The 20,594-nt window shown below is 43.0% G+C and overlaps 1 protein-coding gene and 1 long non-coding RNA gene across 51 annotated transcripts in view; one reads left to right on the top strand and one right to left on the bottom strand.

The window, feature by feature from the left end:
- The window catches only part of chb (chromosome bows), a 406,696-nt gene extending 404,280 nt beyond the window's left edge, over positions 1 to 2,416 (top strand). For all 50 annotated transcript variants that reach the window (XM_067101444.1, XM_067101403.1, XM_067101197.1 and 47 more), the window contains one exon: positions 77 to 2,416. In XM_067101444.1, coding sequence (XP_066957545.1) covers positions 77 to 280 — 204 coding nt within the window. In that variant the 3' untranslated portion in view covers positions 281 to 2,416. The remainder of the gene's footprint in view (positions 1 to 76) is intronic.
- Positions 1 to 20,594, bottom strand: part of LOC136836952 (uncharacterized) — a 65,009-nt gene that overhangs the window by 19,648 nt on the left and 24,767 nt on the right. Inside the window, exon 2 of the long non-coding RNA XR_010852514.1 lies at positions 6,972 to 7,078. This is a non-coding gene — a long non-coding RNA (uncharacterized lncRNA). The remainder of the gene's footprint in view (positions 1 to 6,971; positions 7,079 to 20,594) is intronic.

A 20,594-nucleotide genomic window follows, 5' to 3' on the forward strand; every position in this document is an offset into this window, starting at 1 on the left:
TGAAATTAATTTGAGCATTTTGCCATATGACAAGTTTTGTTTGTTGACATGCTTATCTTTTATGCTTTTATCACAGGCATACGACAACAAGGAGTCATGTGTACGAAAAGCATCTGTCTTTTGTATGGTGGCACTTCATAATGCAGTTGGTGAAGAGGCAATGAGACCACACTTAGAAACCTTGACTGGTTCAAAGTTGAAACTGTTGAACCTTTATATAAAGAGAGCAGAGACTCAAAGTTCTGGTGCATCATCTCCCAAGTCTGAACCTCAAACGTAATATATTTCACAAGTGATTTAGCATTGTGTAAAAATATTTTTTAAACCAATGATTGGCCTGGTTAAATGCCTTAGTCATTAAATTTTAGAAGACAACAGTTGGATAAATGGAATTTTTTAAAAGCAGTTCATGAAAAATATGTATATTTATTAGACTGCAAGTGATACCAATTTTGATAAGGTATGAAATAAAATTGTGCATTGCTCATAGCTTACATTTTTTAAGATCTGCTCGAAATATAAGTTGGCACAAAATTGTTGATGATTTATGGATACAGGAATGTGACTGTAAAGTTTAACAAAGTAGAGAAAGGGACTCAAGAAATTCAGTGAATGACTACTGCTGTGGTGCCAGGTGGTTCTACCATAGTTTTATGAGTAGTTTTACCAACTTGCTTATTTGGCAATCTTTGTGTGATAGATTACTATGTGATTACTGATAACATAGGTAAGGCTTAACATGGCTATGAAATATTACACCAATTCTAGTTGTATAAGAATCAGCCTTTAAGCAATTTAATGCTAATGTGCCATTAGGGGTGCAGTTAATATTGACTAAAGGAGATTAAAACTTATTTGATGCTGTCCTCATTTTCTCCTGCATGGCCATCTTTGTTCTTTTGTAATAAATTGTAAATTATTAACAATAATTAGGGGCTGGGAGCTAGTCAATTGGGGGGAGGGGAAAGGGATAGTTATCTTACCTTTGTTTATAATCCCCGTTTATACTGACGATTGTAATACGTCTAAAACCCCAAAGAGGGAAAGTCTGACGTAAAAACGTTAATGACGACGATGTACTAATTGGTTATTATTGGTTTTTGTACAGTAATATAAGCTATAAATATTTTTTCTAAGAACTAGGATCTGATGATTTGAAAGTTTGTATTTAATACCATTCAGAAGATTAAGCAGGATGTGTGTGAGGAGGGGGTGTCACCATTCCAGGAGTTTCCCCTATGCACCTGAATGCTGCTTGGTGTCCTATGCTGGTTTGCCTTGGGCTAAGCTTAAGGTGGTGTAAGATAGTGCTGTGTATGTAATATAGTTTCTGTATATATATTTTTTTGTATGGCCAAGGATACTAAAAATGCTATTAATACAAACTAGGACCTTTTTTTTTTTTTTTTCATCCGTTACTTAACCCACCCTGTTCACAGTGAACTTTTTTACATGATTGTCTAACACTTGACTCAAAAAACCAAATAAATATTGAAGCTTTCTGCAAATATGAGAAGTTCAGCAATTTAGAATTCCAACATATTACTTTTCTTTATCATCTCTGAAATATTAGCCATATTTTAATTGAGTAATTTTATTTTTTTCATTTTGGAATATGTATTTATATAGTTTTTCTTATTCTTTTGCAAACTTTCACATAATGTAAATTTATAACCAACTACAAGCATTATTAATGGAGAGGCCTTTGGTGTGGAACTTTGAAATTGCTGAGCTATCATTGTTCCCCAGTTACAGCTGTATATAATTTTTATGTGCCAATCAGTTTTTCTTTTGTAATTGTGATAGCCTATTTTGTGGGAATGTGAGGTTTAGATGGATTCAAATTGTACTAAAGTTTTTATCCATTATGTGGATTAAAATTTTTAAAGTTTATTGTTTTGGTGACTATAAGTTAAAATTTTTTGGAAGTAGGAAAACTTTACTCTGGGCCGTGTTATTAGAAAACTACGTTTGCTTGTTGTTATACCAAAGATAATTGTAAAACAAGAATCACAGTGCTGCCTAATTCATTCAATGGTTTTAGTATATTGCCTTCCAAATTTGGACAACAGAAATTTTCCATTAATGTCATGATGCCTGAGTTTCCACATAAACTTATCCCTTGAGTTACATTTTTTCATTTCCATCGAAATACTGTAGTTTTAAATTTTGAAAATCCAGTAATTACAACGGATTTTAGCCTCTTAATGGCTATCACGTGAAGCCCCTTTCTTACTGTTATGATCTAAATGGCAGTCTTGTGTATTTTTGATCACCGCTGCAGGGATGAGATTGGTAAACTCAAAGGCTGAAGATTGGAGTATGTCATGTCTGGTTTGTCATATACGTGATATGTATGTTGGCTGCCCATGTGACAACTTTGCACATTCAATATCCTAATAAATCTCATAGTAAATTGGCTTGTCATTTATCCTTTAATTTTGGTTTTTGGATAGTTTTTTCCTTAGTTCACTAACCGAAATTGCTTAGAAAAATGCAAAGTAATGTCTGAAGGCACAGTTACATTTTTTTTTTTTTTAACCCTTCCACTAGGTAAGTTTGAAAGCAGTCATATCTGTCAGCTACTTTTGAGTTATCTCCAAACATCTTTAGGACATTTATGTATTTACATTGGTACTTCCTGTCATAACATAAAAACAAGGGAGTATTCTTTGGCTATACTGTATGCTGATAAGTTTCTCCGCCATTCCATCGAGGATAAAAACCTGCATCTTTGATAAATATCTTCAGAGGCAGCTGGTCCAGTTTTAACTTTGTAACTGGGTTTTTAAATATGGCAGCAGCTAGTGCAGGATTGTGAATACCAACCCACATGCATCTACACAGCACCAGTTTTCCTTCAACCCTTGAGCCTTTTAGATATAATTCTCACACTCCACTACAGGTTTTGTTGAAGCTGCCATGTCTGTTGTTTGATAGTGCCTGATCATGGAAGAATGATCAATGTATGTGTCCGTAACGTGATCAAGCATGTTCATGTTACATGTCTGCTGCTGTCTTGACACTTGTGTTTGTCATGCGGAGGCCAAGAGTGTTTGTCATCTCTTGACTAGTGCTGCCTATTTCTTGGTCTTCTTCTCAGTGGGAAAGAAGTGATTTGAGAAGGAGGAGGGTTCTGTCAGTATCTTTAGAGGGCATTACACTGCTGGTATTTCTTCTTTGTGCCTCCCATGCCCCTTATCGCTCCTCCAGCAGTATGTGCAGTGTGGATGATGGGTCAGTTGCTCAGTTTGTACATGTTGCTAAGGTAGGGTAATCTTATTTTCCCCTTGCTCTTGTACCCCTTGAATTGGGACTTGGCCTTGGTCTGGTGAAACCTGAGAGTTGGCCCCTTACAAACCTCTGTTCTGATCCTTCGTCACATGCTACCTGAATGCTTTGGCTAGAATTTTCTATTTCATGGATGAGAGTGGAATGTGTTTCACTACCCCACACCTTCCTCTTCCACCAAACGAACACCTCTGCCAGGGTACATGCTGGACCCAAGTACAGGTAAGTCCACTATGAGCTCCTGTTTTGCTAGCATAGAATGTGAATCCTCCATCTCCTGTTCCATAACTAGGGAAGGTGGGATATGGTAGTTGTCTCTCAAACCTACTGATTGTGTTAAGCAAGGAGGCTGCTGAGCAGTAGGCCATCCTCTTTGGGTGGGGGTGTGGTCCTCAGTCCAGGAGGTATGGAGCAGAGTCATATAGGGCTCCCTTGCCCCATGGCAAGGTGACAGTGGTGGCACATTTGTAGCTCTCCCAGTCATTGCTGACGCATTCTCACTAGGGGTCGGTACTCACCCTTGCCTTTGGGCACTACAACGTACCTAGAAGTGTCTCCATATGAGGCCTTTTATGTCGGAGGGAACCCATTTGTCCACCCTGCTTAGTTTCTTTGGTTTTTCACACTGATTCTGCAGCCAAAAGTACAATGGGTGTGTCAATTATATTTGGATTCAAATGTGAGTGGTTCCTATGGGGATACAAACACTGCGCTTTTCATGTAGGCTGTGGAGTTTTCTTTCATGCGTGCTCTGGACCAGCCACGTACTGACTGAATAAGGGTGGTACCCAGTTGCAGGTGGGGGAAAGGGGATACCCATTTTTACCTCACCAATGTTAACCATTCTCCTTCCGGCCATGATACGTTTCAGATGCATTTCTTGCTTTTGCTTTTTACCTGTGATGGCTGTTTCCTTTGGATAAATTTGATGCCTTTCATGTTTATTAACTGTAAATCCTTTCTTGTGTCACTAGTGCTTTTTTTTGCCTGAAAGTGTCAGTGTTGTGGCTTTTACAGTGCTTTCGTTGGTTCTTGTCTTAATGGAAAACAGACAAGACCAACTATGCCCTCGGTCGAGGTCAACCTTATAAGTTTCTGTCGGGAACGTAGCAACTTATAATGAATGGTTCATCTGCAGCTGTCTTTGTCTGACTTACATTACTACTTGATTGCAGTAGTCCTCCCAGGAGAGCTTCCTCAGATGGGCATGACTTAGTCTGCAGTTCCTGACTAGACTGTCCCTGTGGTGCAAATGAGCAAGGATGGTGTAGAGAAGGATAGGAGATCTGTTATCACTCCTCTTCTTTGTCTTTGCCTTCTATCGTCATCTCCTTTCACCTCATCCTGTTCTCCTTTCCTGTGAGCTCTCCCTCCTCAGGGGAGGGCAGGGGGTACATGGTCACTGGCAGTAATTGGCTTTCCCCAGGTAGGGTCAGTACTGCAGTGCCAGTCCACTTAGACTTGAGATCTTCCCCAATCTCGTCTCTCAGCAAGTTTTTGGGCTCACACCGAGTCAAGGCCGTTCAACTTGTTCGCCTACTGCACAAGTTGTCTGAAGTCCACTCAGTGACGGGTTTGTGTGGTCCATTTGTTAGCTGTGTATCTGGCTTATGGATCGGGTTTTACTGCTGGCAGTTGGGTATATTGCTTTCTTGATCCATCCATGGTAGGAGGACAGTGGTTGGCAGGTGAGGGGAGCAACTTTTCTCACCATGACTCCTCAGAGTTGCACAGAAAGAGGTGTGTGCGAACTGCTTAGTGTAGGGTTTGTGCAGCCAGTTTGCTAGTCACATATGCAGTCTATGGACTAGTTTTGAGCTGGCAGTGGGGAAGGTTCTCCTTCCCAGCCTTCCTTGAAGGGCTTTTAGGGTGAAGCTCCATCATTTCTGTACCCGAGACGTTCACAATGTCCACAGCATTCGTGGTCCAAGCAATTCTTCTCTGAGAAGAGTTCTTTGAACTTTTCCATCCTCTGAGTGCAGCTAGCCATGCATCAGGTATGGGAATTGGAGGAGCGATGCCAGGGCTTGTTCCTCTCCTTCTCTCTCGGTTTTACCATGCATTGCAACAAGGGAGTAGCAGTGTTTAAGTTGGAATGGGGTTCTGACAAAGTCCGCTGCGCTCATATATTATCCAAGAGTCTTGTCTGGTTCATTATTGAGTTTGGAACACCTCAATCTGTTCCAGCAAAGGGGTTGTAGGTCTGACATTCATCACAAACATTCCAATGTCTTGTGCATTACACAGTTAAGAATCATCTGCATGTATTTGCTTGGCCCTACAAATATAGCTTGTCTGCTACTCTCAGTGTGATGATAAATACTTGGCTAGTTCTTTGTAAGGGTGCAAGTAAACCCAAGCAAATTCTTGAACTCCACAACTAATCCACATGCCTACACAACAGCAATGTACTTCTTTCATTTTACTGGCGGTGATCACTGATGGACCACACTAGCAGCTGTTGTGAAAACTGGTTGACACATCAAGGTCTTGAATTCGAAGCCCAGGAAACTGCAGGGTTACCAGACATTGTAGACTTGGCCAGTGTAGCCATGTCCTTCTAACCTACACAGCCCAATAATTTTCTTCTAAAAACTTAGAAAGCTTGTAAACACACCAAGCACAGGATGAAGCAAATCAATAATCTTTTATTTTCTACTTAAAATTATGCCCAACTAGTGTTCTTCATTTTATCAGCATAATCCGTGGTTAGGGTCATTTTTAATGAGCTTCCCTTCTCCAGTTGTTTCTATCATGAATCGCTCATTATCATAATTGGTTTTGGTACTGTATATGTTTTACAGACAGATGCCTTTCCTGATTCCAACCCTCATTTTTCTGGGTTTTGGACAGGCACTGTATTGGGCAAGCCAAGGCTAGGTTCCTAAAGTTTTTAGAAGAAAGTTGTCAGTCTGTATTGGTAGGAAGATGTGACTATGCTGGCCAAGTCTACTGTCCAATAACTGCAGCAGTTTCTTAGACTTCAAATTCAGACTCAATGTGTCAACCAGTTTTCACACATGCTACCAGTGTAGTCCATCAGTGAAGATTATCACAGGTGCAAGGAAAGCATTACTGTACATTACTGTTACGTGAGTGAATCAGCTGTGCAGTTGCCATTAATAACCTATAGGTAATTACTTTGCTTTCCTAAACTGGGGACTAATTTCAAGATCTTTAGCCATTTGGAGAAATGAGCTCAGGAATGATATTTTACAAAGGAAGTTAATTAGGCAACGCTGTTATAAGGGATGAGTTCAGAACACCAAGAGAAATTTTCTTGGCTTTGTATGATTCTAAGTAAACTCTTTAACTCAAGTTGGCATCTCTATCCATAACAAAATTACAACATGATTTTCTGGCAACAGAGTTGAAAGTGTCATCATTACAAAAAACAGGTATGGATAAAATTTTCAAAGACACATAATCCATCACTCAAGTTTTCATTCAAGAAAAATATTACAATCATTTGTATTCAAATAAAAATCAGAACCAAGCCAAGGTTCAGACTGATGTTTTATCTTTTTACCAAATAATGTGAACAATGTGCACATGCGTAGCTTAACCAGAAAAGATGGTCATACATTTGTACTCACCACAACCTTAATAAGATGGTAGCTGAAACAAGCAGAATAATCAAAGGAAATAAAAACAGCAACCAGTATGGCCTGGGAATTTACCTAAAAAGTTTTCAGACTTATCTTGAGATTAGGGGCTCAAAGAAACATGGTACAGTTGGGACTACTTGTTTGCAGGCCTAATCTGGTACAGTACATGTTGGGTTACCCTGAAATAACAAATTTTTGGTCAAATTTTTGTCTAAAACTTAGTTGTCCAGCATAAAGTTAACTTGATTTCTACTGATGCTAGTTATGACTGTTTTGTGATGCAAGATATTAACAAAAGGCATGAATAATTAAAATTGTAAATTGCTGTTACAGCAGCTATGGCCACTGATGCTCGGAAAGCAATATCTCAAAATGTAAAAAACCTTGATATAAATTTTGGATGAAACATTCATCAATTTATAAGTGTTTTATAAATACTTCACACCTTACATCAAAAATTGTATGTAAACAGTGATAAAAACAAAAAAAACTGACATTATATATATTTTCTACAACGTTTCACATATTTTGCAGCCATTAGACTTGATCTGGTCACTGTCCACATTTTTTGGTAATTACCAACCAGATAATCCTGAATATTAGCCAACCCTCATTTATTTTTCCCTTAAGCTTGGGAAGGTATCCATAAATGGCAAATGAATCCTTCTTTGTATGTCCCTTGTTGCTACATTCCTTGTCATTGCAAGCCACTTTGGTTGCCTGCATCAATGTGAGCTGGTATTCTACAAAAATTTAGTCCCTACAATGACAGCTTGATAACAATAGCCAGTGAATGCTGGGTACTAAAATTTCAAAAGGACATTGACTAGGTATGGCATTAAAACCACTTCAAAAATATCTGATTTAAGAATAAAACATTCAGAAGTATATTAGGAGTAAGACATTAGGATAGAGTAGAAATAATACCATAGTAGAAATTATGGAAGTTCTATAGGTACAGTAGATAAGATAATGATGAATGGGAGATGCAGATGGCTTGGTCACATCCTTCGCACAACCCCTGGGAGAATAGTACGTGATAAGCGTCTGTTGGGCTCATGTGGGCAACAGCAGAGTTGGAAGACCCAAACCTAGTTGGGTGAGAACTACACGAAGGAAAGCTGCAGATGAGTAAAGATATGCTGAAGATAAGGTACAGGAAAAACATAAGTAGCGAAATTTCACAGAGGGCCTTTATGGCACACAGTGCTGAAGGCAATGATAATTATGAAAGGATAGTAAAGCACAGAGGGAGTCATCAAAATTTAATTCTCTCTCCTTAAGAGTTAAAATTTCTTTCAGTACCACCATGATGGTGTTTTCCGTGTCCTTGTAAGGGGATAGTGCCATCAGTACACCTCACATTGTTTGCTGTCGGCATTACTCAAGAGTGTTTGCAGTCTTCATTCGGTCCCCAGCTACACTCACTTTTTATTCAGATTTATGAAATTTAGGCTGTAAAGCCAAGTGCTGGGGCACTTTCAACCGTCCAGTGCTTAAGACAGTGAAACAGGGAGTTGGAGTCCTTGGACATCAAAGATAAAGGAGATCCAGAAAATAAAGGTATAAAATACAAGGATTGAAAGGGGGAACTAAGAGCAAAACCTCACAGTTGCACTAAGTAATAACAATTAAAGGTGTTAGACAGCAAGTTTGAAGAAATGGAAGTGGGAATGGAGGAGTTAAGGTCTAAGAAGTACTTGGATGCAGGGGCTGAAGGGATGTTACAAACACTTTAGTATTGCTTACATGTACCATGTGAGTTGCACTGATGGCACTACCCCACTACAAAGCCTTTTAATTTACCTCCATTCCAGCTCCTCTTTTCCATCTTGCTGTCCAACCCCTCATACAATTACTTCTTAGTACAACTGGGGTTTTCTTCTAGTTTCACCTCATTCATCTTCTGGATCTCTTTTATCTTGCAGGCCAACTCCCCCTTGTCACTGTTTTAAGTGCTGAGTGGCTAAAAGTGCCCTAGTGCTTGCTTGTATAGCCTAAATCTCATGACTCATGAATTAATATGACAATATATGGTGAAGTGGTTAATATTCAAAAGTAAAATGTTATTTTTAAAATTTAATTCACCATACATAACATTCTTTCGCTTACAAATGAAGGAAGCAGACAAAAGAAAAATGCGAGATGATTTGTGATCAAGAATGGAGAAAGGGAAAAAATTCCGGGGGAAATTGTTATACATAATAACCAATATGTTGGAGTCTGGAATTCTGTATGTCTGAGTTTAATTGCTCTACTAAGGCAAACTTTTGAGGCAGAGCAAGTTAATATATCAAGATGTAAAAATAACAGAGATGGCTGATTTTTCATCCTAACATTTCCCAACAGGTTTTTAACCTTTCATATAAATTCCTGCCCTGAACAGGTATCTAAATTTAGCTTGGGGTCTCCTGTGCTATAGTGGTTGAGACCAATAAAAAAAAAAAAATACTGAACAAAAGGCAACCAAATTAAGTGGAGCATTAAGGCTTATGTTATTAAAAAACTGTAATGCTGTACTAAAGATAAGAAATCACCTGATCTCCTTTAGCAAACTCTGACATTATCACGTATGTGATCTCATACTACACATGAACAAAAATGCCAGGAACATTACTAAAAACTAATTCCATGTTACTATATAAAACAGCAAGTTTTTCAAATCCTGGTTATGAATGTCAAATATCTGGATCAACATCTGAGCCAGCTTTGAAAAAGACTTAAATTATGAAGTGAAGTTTTGAGACTGTTGCATATAAATGAATACCAGTTGGAACTGGTGACCTGCCTCACTCCTTACACAGTAACTTCATAATCACGCAAAAATATAGTAAAGATATTAGCAAGTGACTCTGAGGAATAATTTCAGACACTTGCTGCATCCCTAAACTAACAATACCTTTCTGTGGGTCAAACACAAACCCAGGAAGTGCATCCATCTTTTCTACTTACCCAAAAGTTATTCATACACCCCTCAACTTTATGATCACTACGCAATAGAGCATATATAACCATTCGCAGAATCTAAATTGTACTGACAGGTCCAAATATTCCACTGTGTCATACGCTCTCAAATCTTTGTTTCACCACATAGCTCGGTAATACTGTCGGCAATTAAAACAAAAATTTAAAACTTTTTGCACCCTGGAGAAGTGCCACTGGATCTCTGTATTTATGTCAGGATATGATAAAAACTTGAAGCCTTGTGGTTTATTGGCGTGTTTCGACTTTTGAGTTGTTATTATCACTTAAGACCTAAATATGAAGAAAACATAAGGACTAATGACTTTACTAGGAGTCGAAATGCTTCAGTAAACTGTGAGACTTCAAACTCTCAATAACCATTCCTGAAAGCCTCTTCTATAGCAATTTTATATATTGTTTGAGTAAATTAAACAAAGATGTTACCAGTGTGGATGTATGCTAATATATATATGCTTAACCTTTGTAATAAAGGCAAATTAGAAAACAGACAAAGCAGTATCACTGAAGGAGGGAGCCAGTAATCCAAGACATTTTCCCTCACTGTCTCTCATCACCAGCCAAGACGATAAAGGTGATGGAAGCTCATTATCAATCAGATGCTCTACAGTCTCATAATCCATTAGCTGGGATGACTTCCTAGTCTTTCTGTACAGAACAGAAGTCCCAAAAATATTCGATTCTGACTCCCTAAGGATCTAAAAGACACAATGAGAGGTTTGAGAATAAAGGTTTTAGGGAAGTCAATGAATTCTGCTGAGACAACAGGAGGCACTAATAAGAGATGGAAGTTTATTTTTATTTGGGTCTAAATTAAGAAATACAAAATAACCACAGTTAAATGAAAAAGTGAAAATATTCTTTTCTGATTTCATGTCTTTTACAACCTCATACTACAATTTATATAAGTTATACAAAAACACGCAGAACCTAGGGGTAGTAATGACTGATACTCATAATTTCTTCTGTCGCTCCCCTACTATTGCCAATTAAGCAAATAATTATTACTTTACCACTAATGGGCTTATATTCCTGCCACCTCCTCTTCATCATCACTGCTTCTCATCACCATCATCAACTGCAAGTCTAAGGGCCAATGAAGAATTGTAAAGTCACCACATCGGCGCCAGGATAGTGTTTCGGCGGCGCCATTAATTAAGTCTCCGCTGAGCTTGTTTTCTTTGGTGACTTCCCATTTTCTTCAAGCTCAATTAGTCACGCCTAAAACGTGCCAGGTCACGCATTTTAATCATTTTTACTTTATGGTATTTATACGAATGTCACACATTGTGTATCACATGTTTCTTCATTCACAGGCATCAAGACTGTATCCATATTGTAGCTCTGTATGTTTTGTATTGTAATTTGTACTCGTTCACTGCATATTATTGTTTATTGTTTCGACCTCAGGTCACAGTCAATTCCATTGTCTCGCGGCCCGGCGTCAGTCGGCCGCAATATAAGCTGCCTGGATCTGTAATAAAGTAGCAGTAACTTTTACCTGCTCGTTTCTTTGACACCTTACAGTGGTGACCCCCGGAGTATCCCGGAGCCATTAGCGGACTCACACGGCGACTCAGTCTTGGCTCCAGGATTTCTCCAAAACACTCTTAGCGGCCTAAACACGGCGCTGTAACCAGCGTTGAGCGTGCTGACTCGTCGGCGTACCCCACCAGCGTCACTAGCGGAACCACACGGCGCACGAAAGTGCGTACTGACGCGAATGATACCCCACTCCAGTAAGGGGTCAAAGGAGCGAGCATGGACGCGGATATCCCCTCCTTCATGCAGTTAAACGTGGACCCCGCGGACTCGGAGGTTTACCTACCTCCCATCACAGCCGCGCCCGCCCCGCATCGAGGCCCTCCCGCAACTCCACACCAGCGCCCGAACACACGGCGGCCGGGCAACACAATCGCGGGCCGCCCTCACCGTAAAGCTGCCGCCGTTTACGCAGGGGAACCCATCGGCGTGGCTGCGCGGGGTGGAGAGCCACTTCAGAATCGCGGACCTCACGGACGAAATCCTACAGGCCGACACAGTGCTCAACGCCCTTCCGGAGGACGTGTACAGAAAACTCATCTCGCGAGTACCGAAACACACACCCTCACATACAGCACCACAAAAAGTTCCTCCTCGAAGCTTGCTCCCTGCCCATCGCCGAGCGGGCCGCCCGTGCTATCGACCTTGCCATAAATCCACGCCACGACCTCAATTCAAGAGACGCAGGGCATGGTCGTAGATCTCCTGTCAATACCAGACTTGGGTGGCACAAACAAGCGGCAGGAGATAAGCTTCACACGGAAATCTACTTCGCCAACTCCTCCCGGAGGTACGCAACCAGATCGCTCACCCCTACACCATGCCTGTCGAGGACCTCATAGAGACGGCGCAACACCTCACAGACTCCGTCAAGGCTTCACAGCGGCTAAAACCGGCCCACAGCCGGTCAGCTCCGTCCAGCCTGAAGAGGACGAGAGCAGCCCGTCAACGCCATCGCCAACAGACGTCCACCGAACCACAGCAGATGGAGGTCCCCGGCTTCTGTCGCTACCACAAGTGGTTCGGAAAGGACGCCCGAAACTGCCTGCCGCCCCTGCTCGTTCAAAACGGGGTGGCGGCAGCCAGCAGGACAGGCCGCCATGGCAGCCGAAGAACCCAGGGCCTCAAAAACAGTAGGTTTTTACGTCCGCGACACCGTCTCCGGCAGGATGATGCTGGTCGACACAGGAGCCTTTAAATCGGTCTTCCCAGCATCCAGAGAGGACCGCAACCAGACACCAGACCCGGCCGCTTTCCTGACGGCCGCCAACGGAACCCCCATCCTCTCCTACGGCACCAGGCTCCTGTCGATCTCCATCCTTGGCCAGAGTTACTCCTGGGACTTCATCGTTGCGGACGTAGGAACCCCACTCCTGGGGGCCGATTTTCTGGCGCACTTCGGCCTGCTAGTCGACGTGGGCGCAAGCGCCTCGATACCGACTCCTGCCGGTCTCTCCCGTTAACGGCGGGACCCAGACCCACCATCAGCGCCGTCGCCCCACCAGTATGCACACCTACTGTCGGAGTCCCCTGAGGTATTTAAGCCCGAGCCGCCAAGTCCCCGGGGCCCCAGCCAAGCACGGCATATACCACCATATAGTGACTAAAGGGCCCCGACACATGCGAAGTTCCGCAGGCTTCCCCCTCAGCGCCTTCAGGAGGCGAAAAAGCATTCGCGGAGATGGAACAGATGGGCATCTGCAGGAAAGCCTCCAGTCCATGGGCCTCCCCCTCCACATGGTGCAGAAACCGGACGGCTCCTGGAGACCCTGCGGCGACTACAGGCGGCTCAACATTGCAACAGAGCCTGACCACTACCCTCTACCCAACATGCAAGACCTCACGGCCTCCTTTCACGGGGCCAAAATATTCACTAAATTGGACCTTCTTAAATCTTATTTCCAGGTACCTGTTGCGCCAGAGGACATACCAAAGACAGCCATCATCACGCCCTTCGGGTCCTATGTGTTTGCCTTCTCCACCTTCGGGCTGAGGAACGCGGGGCCACCTTCCAGCGGCTCATGGACAGCATCCTGGGGACCTAAAATTCTGCGTCTGCTATGTCGACGACATTCTCATATTTTCCAGGTCTCACAGCGAACACCAGAGACACATCAAAGCAGTCCTCCAGCGCCTCCAAGAGAACGGCCTCGTCGTCCGTTTCGACAAGTGTACCTTCGGCGTCCAGAAAGCAGAATTCCTGGGTCACGAGGTGTCTCCGACAGGCGTCCGCCCTCTTACATCGAAAGTGGCAGCCGTAGCCAAGTTCCCGACACCCACCTCCATCAAGGCCGTCCAGGAGTTCCTTGGGATGGTAAACTTCTACAGGCGGTTCATCCCCGGGATCGCGCACACCACGGCCCCCCTGACGGAAGTCCTAAAAGGTCAACCGAAGTCCCTGTCTTGGGGACCCAGCCAGCAGCAGGCCTTTTCCCCTGAAGGCCGCCCTCACCAAGGCAACCGCCTTGGCACACCAGGATCCCAAGGCTCCCCTCCAGCTGACGACAGACGCCAGTAACGTCGCCTGCGGTGCTGTTCTGGAGCAAATCATCAACGGCGCCCCCCAGCCCATCGCCTTCTTCAGCAAAAAGTTCAGTCCCGCAGAGACCCGCTACAGCACCTTCGACAGGGAACTCTGCGCGATGTACCGCGCAGTTCGGCACTTCAAGTTCCTCCTGGAGGGGACGCCCTTCACAATCTTCACAGACCACCAGCCACTGGTTCACGCCTTCACGAAGCAGGGGACGCATGGTCTTCAGACAGCAGCGCCACCTCTCAGCCATAGCCGAATTTACCTGTTCCGTCAGGTACCTCCCCAGCAAGAAAAATCCCGTAGCAGACGCCCTCTCCAGAGTCGAGTTGAACGCAGTGCAGCTTGGTGTAGATTACCAGGACCTTGCCAGAGAACAGGCCGCTGACCCAGAAACCCCAGCATACCGCACCGCCATCACATCCCCTCAAGTGGCGGGACGTGACCCTCGCCCGGAGGCCCCAGCCTGCTCTGTGACATCAGCACAGGCCAGCCCCGCCCTTTGGTTCCAGCCTCACGCCGCCGCCAGGTATTCGGCATAATTCACGGCCTCTCACACCCTCCGGCAGGACCACGCCAAACTGCTTTCAAAAAGTTCGTCTGGCACGGGTGCAAAAGGACGCCACAGCCTGGGCAAAACAGTGCCTGCAGTGCCAGACCAGTAAAGTGGGTCGTCACACGCAGTCGGGGTAGGCGAAGTTCCACAGCCAGGGCGCCGCCGGCCACATCCACATCGGCGTCGTCGGGCCCCTTCCCCATCAGGCGGATCCAGATACCTCCTGACGGTGGTAGACCGTTCGACGAGGTGGCCCGGCCACACCCATGCAAGAAGCCACCGCCAGCGCGTGCGCTGAGGCCCTGCTCTCCAGTTGGGTTAGCCGCCGGCGCCCCGGACCACATCACAACCGACAGGGGCCCGCTTTCCTCTCTGAGTTGTGGTCTGCCCTGGCTCAACTGCTGGGAACCACGCACCACACCACCACAGCGTACAACCCAGCGGCCAACGGCCTGGTCGAACGATTCCACAGGTCCCTAAAGTCATCCTCATGGCCCGCTGCACCGCCGAGGACTGGAAACATCAGCTGCCGTGGGTCCTCCTCGGGTTGAGGACCGCCCCCAGAGCCGACGGCACCCCATCCGCAGCTGAACAAACCTATGGGGAACCCCTCGTGGTGCCGGGAGAGCTCGTGACGGATGAACGCCACTCCCCATCACTGCAGAGGCTCCGCGACGTGGCGGCAAGTTCGCCTTGCAGGCGCTCATACATCGACAAAGCAACCACCTTCATGCCACCACAGCTGTCATCCGCCACCCACGTCTTCGTCAGAGTCGACGCCGTCCGTCCACCACTAACTAAGCCCCACAGGGGACCCTTCCCGCGTGCTGGAGCGGAACAGCAAGGCGTTCAGCTGGCACTCCCAGGCAAGAACGACTGGGTGTCCATAGACCGGCTAAAGCCCGCCTTCCTGTCGGAGAGTCCCGGCAGCGACGCAGCACCCCTTCCGCCCAACCGCACTCCAGCACGCCCTCACCCCGCAGGCGCCGCCGCCCCAGGAAGGGACCGCCCAACCAGCAGCCTCACAGGCGGGAGGCCCCTCCGTTATCTTCAAGGAGCCGCGGCACCCTTCAGCGTCCCAGCAGATACAGGGATTAGTCAGACGCGTCCCTCGTCTTGGGGGAGTATTTGTAAAGTCACCACATCGGCGCCAGGATAGTGTTTCGGCGGCGCCATTAATTAAGTCTCCGCTGAGCTTGTTTTCTTTGGTGACTTCCCATTTTCTTCAAGCTCAATTAGTCACGCCTAAAACGTGCCAGGTCACGCATTTTAATCATTTTTACTTTATGGTATTTATACGAATGTCACACATTGTGTATCACATGTTTCTTCATTCACAGGCATCAAGACTGTATCCATATTGTAGCTCTGTATGTTTTGTATTGTAATTTGTACTCGTTCACTGCATATTATTGTTTATTGTTTCGACCTCAGGTCACAGTCAATTCCATTGTCTCTCGCGGCCCGGCGTCAGTCGGCCGCAATATAAGCTGCCTGGATCTGTAATAAAGTAGCAGTAACTTTTACCTGCTCGTTTCTTTGACACCTTACAGAATCACAGTTTCTCGGAAGTATCACTGGCCTACAAAGTTTTAGGAACCATGGTTTGGAAGAGCTCACTTATCATTTCAAGGTTCTCTATTTTGATCTTTTCATTGTCCCTATAGTTCTTAGTTCACTAGGCTCTTTGGCTCTTTGTCTGCTGTCGCTATATGGATCAGCAGAATCTTATAGACATCTGGCTGGTATGACCAGTTACTGAAACAAGACTCAATCAGGATATCAAGTGGCTGCCATTCTTGCTGGAAATTAGGTCTTAACATCTTAAAAGTCTGTCCTTAAACACTTCATAGACAGAAGCTCATTTGGGTAAGCTGAACAATAACTGCCCATGACTCTGTGGTCCTCTCTGATTTTCCAGCAATCTAGCTTCAGTAGCTAACTTGATTATACACTGTAAGGAGGCTATTTCGCCTGAAAATAGATGAGATAGACGAACTAGACAAACTTCCTCTTTGGAAATTTGAACTCAAACTCGGGATTTGCCAAGGCCTACATCCTATCCACTCATTCATAGAAGCCATGAAAGGATTGGAACCCGATATGCTACTAGATATTCTTTGGAACTGTAGCTTGGCCACTGCACTCACGACAGAGCGAGTCAAGATATGTAAATCTTCTCTTTAAAGACAATGAGGTGAAGTATGCATTTAAATATGTAAATCTTCTCTTTAAAGACAATGAGGTGAAGTAGGTAATCTCCCGGGAAATGGATAGAGATATTTAATATTTTATTGCTTTCAGGTTCTGTTCTCAGTGATTGGTATTGTTCATCGTGAAATGATTTTATCTTTAATCTCTATGTACGTTTAAACTTTCAAGGCCTCGTAAACAAACAAGTAACAACCTCATACATTAGAGATATTTGAAATCTAAAAAACCTTTTACCATTTGAAGTTTGCACGAGAAGAAAATTTACAAATTCATAAAGCAATCCATTTCAACAACCGGCAACATGTGAAAGTTAAAATCTCCCCATTTACCACTGTCGATAGACGACAGGTTTCACTTCGCACGTTAATAAAGTTACGTAAACAAAAGCCACTCTTATTACAATGCAAACTGATCAGAATTCAAGATTATATAATTTTCAACATTGTATTTTTAAATTCAGTTCACACATATGAATATGTGTGCGAGTTTATGAAATCGCATTTACGAATGTTACTTTGAAACTGTCAGTCAATGAAAAGGAAAATAATGATTGCCACTTCCAATTAAATGTGAGAAATTTATCACTGAATAACCTGTGTATTTTTCGAAGCGTCGTCGTTAACTAAATCCAAAATGGGAAATACCCAGTCCAAGTACTATAAAGAGATGATCGTAAGAAATGGATTTCAACTTTCAGTCTCACTTTCCATTCCTGAAATTCTCTTCTTTCTCTTTTCTTGTCCACCTCCAAACACCGCTCTCCCCTTGCTCTTTCCATCTCTCCCTATCTTCACCTATCTCCGTTTTCTCTGCTAAACACTTCGGTCCCGGTATCGCCTTTGGCAAGAGTGGGAACTGATGACGCCAATTTGGAGGGTCCTGAATTCTATACTCTTCGTATTCCCAGAGATTTATGATCACCTCTTTCTCCCCCACCCGGGTTGCAAAATCCCATTGGTACTAAGATATGATGGGCATCAGTTACTCGTAATTATAAGCACCTGATGCAAATCATCTAAACGAAAGCGTCCGAGATAAACAAACTTTGAACGTCAATCCCTTCTGCGCTGAATTCAAATGAACGAAAATTTGCGATAATTGCATCAGAAGTGGTGGTAGGAGGGAAATTGGTCGGAAAACAGGCTAATTTCGCTATTTACGAGCTCGATCAACATTCTGAGATCAACTTTCCACTGGATACACCTCGACGTCGCCTTCACTCTTTGCTTGACTCAAAGTCTGAGACGATAACAAAAAAAAAAAAAAAAAAAAATCGTGAAGCGAGATTGATTCATTTCAAATTCAGTCGGATGTTCCAATAAAAAGTGGATGTTAAAAATAAATAGAAATATTAAATCTGTTTTAATGTGTAAAAAAATCGCATAACTACAGAGAATATAGGGCGCAAACAGTGCCAAACGTTTTCTAAAATTATAAAATTCTAATGCAGACTTGGAAACTGCATACATGTATCTTAAAAAAAAAATCACTGAAAAGATATAAATGTCACATGGTGGCATAAAATACAGCTTTAGGTGTCATTTATGGCCTCAATAAGGAATTTATGACTCGAAAAGACACTTCCTATGAACGACAATTAGTGTTACGCAGAGATCAAACCCTAACAGTTATACTGTAGCTGTACAAAAAATAAATAATTACTTTTTCTCACTCTATACAAAATACAGTGACAACACATGTATCGGACAACCAGGCCATTCCTTTTCTCAAGAATAACTGCTTATCCTAGAAGAGGATAGTTTCAGAAAAAGAGCAATACAAGGGTCACTGCCACATCCATAATTTACACAAGGGTCTTCAGTAGCACGTCAACAACCTTCATCTCGTAATTCTCACTCACTTTCGTTTCCTATTTTCAACAAGTTTTGCTGCTTTCTTTGCTTTGCTCATTTTGTGGCTCGTCTCTTGTCTCATCCCATCAGCATCCATTATATTTACCCCCACTCTTTTGCCATTAATACTTACTTTCTTTGCTCCATCTTCTGGTTTCCTTAAACTTCACTATTTTACTCTTTCTCACATTTACTCTCAGCTTCTCTTGCAGGCATTTTCAAACTTTCACTATTTTCTGAAGTGTCCAATCAAGGGATATAGAATGTCTTTAGAACAAGGAGCAAATTCCTTATAATTACTGATGCCGATTCAAAATCTGCCTTATATGCTGAAGCATGGGTAAACCACTTTAGCAATAACTTCAAAAATATATACCTACAAAGTAGATTTATCAGCAGTGCATCAAACCCCTCTATACATATTGCACCATTCACCTCTATTTAATGTACACGCACACACACCCCTTCTCTGGATATGCAAGTCTCTATTCCAGCACCTTTTCAATTCTATCTAACTTGTTTACCCCTGTATTGTACCTCCACAGCTCTCGCCCTTTTAATAGTTCTTATTTCACATGTAGTGTGTAAACAATCACACTTCCGCCGTTTTCAAAACCTGCACTTCTAAAATGGAGATTTGGCTCAATAATCATATCTTATATTCTGAGTTGGCTTCCACAAAAACTCTTCTCTACAAAACCTTTTGCAGAGACCTTGCTACGTTCTTTGGTTCGCTTGTTCTGTGAATCAGTACTCTCACTCTACCCTATACCTACTGTATATAAATTCAGCATTGCCATCCGTTCACTATCCACACTCCGTATTTCTGATTTCCGGTTATATATTATTTTTACTCTACGATATTAAACAACAAAGATTTAATTAGGTCTTTGTTTGAGAGAAAACTTCTTTAAAGCGTAGTTCTTTGTACGTTATGAAAACGACCCACACATAAATTAGCAAAGCTAAAGTTGTAAAAGTATGATCGTCAGGATTTACTGTAACTGTGGAACAAATATATGTAATATGATATATTAGAATTTCCAACTGAAAACTATACCTCTTTGAAGAACGCAGGTAATCTTCGCAAAGTTAAAGCTGATAAAGAGAGAGAGAGTTCTTTCGGGCGGACTCTAGAGTTCGTCTGTTCTCGTGGCACCACCACCATTAGGGAGAAGCGCTGCTCGCATGAAAGTTTTATCCGCCGTGGGCCATAACCGCTCGATTTGTCGTCTGTTGGTGGCATTCTCTTCCCCTTCCCTACCCCCACGGAGAGAAGGTACTCTCCTGTACCTGAACGATCATTACATATGTAATCTGCTTTCCACAGGTCATGATGCTTCCTCATGCAGTGAATTGCCTGATAAATATTCGACTGTTTTGGGGTTTCACGAGGATTGGATTGAATTCTTGGCGTACGTCAGTGCAGTTATTTATGACCACACTGCAGTACAACTGCTGCTAGATATTACGTAATACCTTGTCATAAAAGCTCTCAATGTAAGCGTACTGTACAGTAATGACTTACTTCAGGACTGTGAAAGCGCGGATTATTCTACATCACCTTCAAATAGGTTTCGCACCCATCCAGAAATTTTAAAATAAAAATGGATGGCAACGATAGAGAGAGATTCAATTACTCAAAGGATTAACTGTGCGGACTCCACTTTAATTTCCCGATTAAAATACGCTAAAAACATCATATTTCGCTAGTTACTGTATAATTAAGAAAGACGACGATTCTAGTGTCAACACATTTAGAGGATTTTCGTACGTACACGGGACACTGGTTATACCGTTACAGTGTTAACTGGAGCGTGGCCAAGCACTTTTTCAAAAGTAGTTGTCAATATGAAACGAATCAACTAGAGGCCACAAGAAATCGGATTACATAGGGGATTTCATTTGAAGACCTGCTTTCAAGCAAGCGTTAACAGATTCAGTTAAAAAAAGAGAGGTTAACCCAAGATTGAGCTAACGAGGACCAAAGCAGAACATCATGTTAAAACAAAGTTAAA

This window comes from Macrobrachium rosenbergii, chromosome 4, assembly GCF_040412425.1.
Source record: "Macrobrachium rosenbergii isolate ZJJX-2024 chromosome 4, ASM4041242v1, whole genome shotgun sequence".
In the NCBI taxonomy this organism is placed as follows: Eukaryota; Metazoa; Arthropoda; class Malacostraca; order Decapoda; family Palaemonidae; genus Macrobrachium; species Macrobrachium rosenbergii.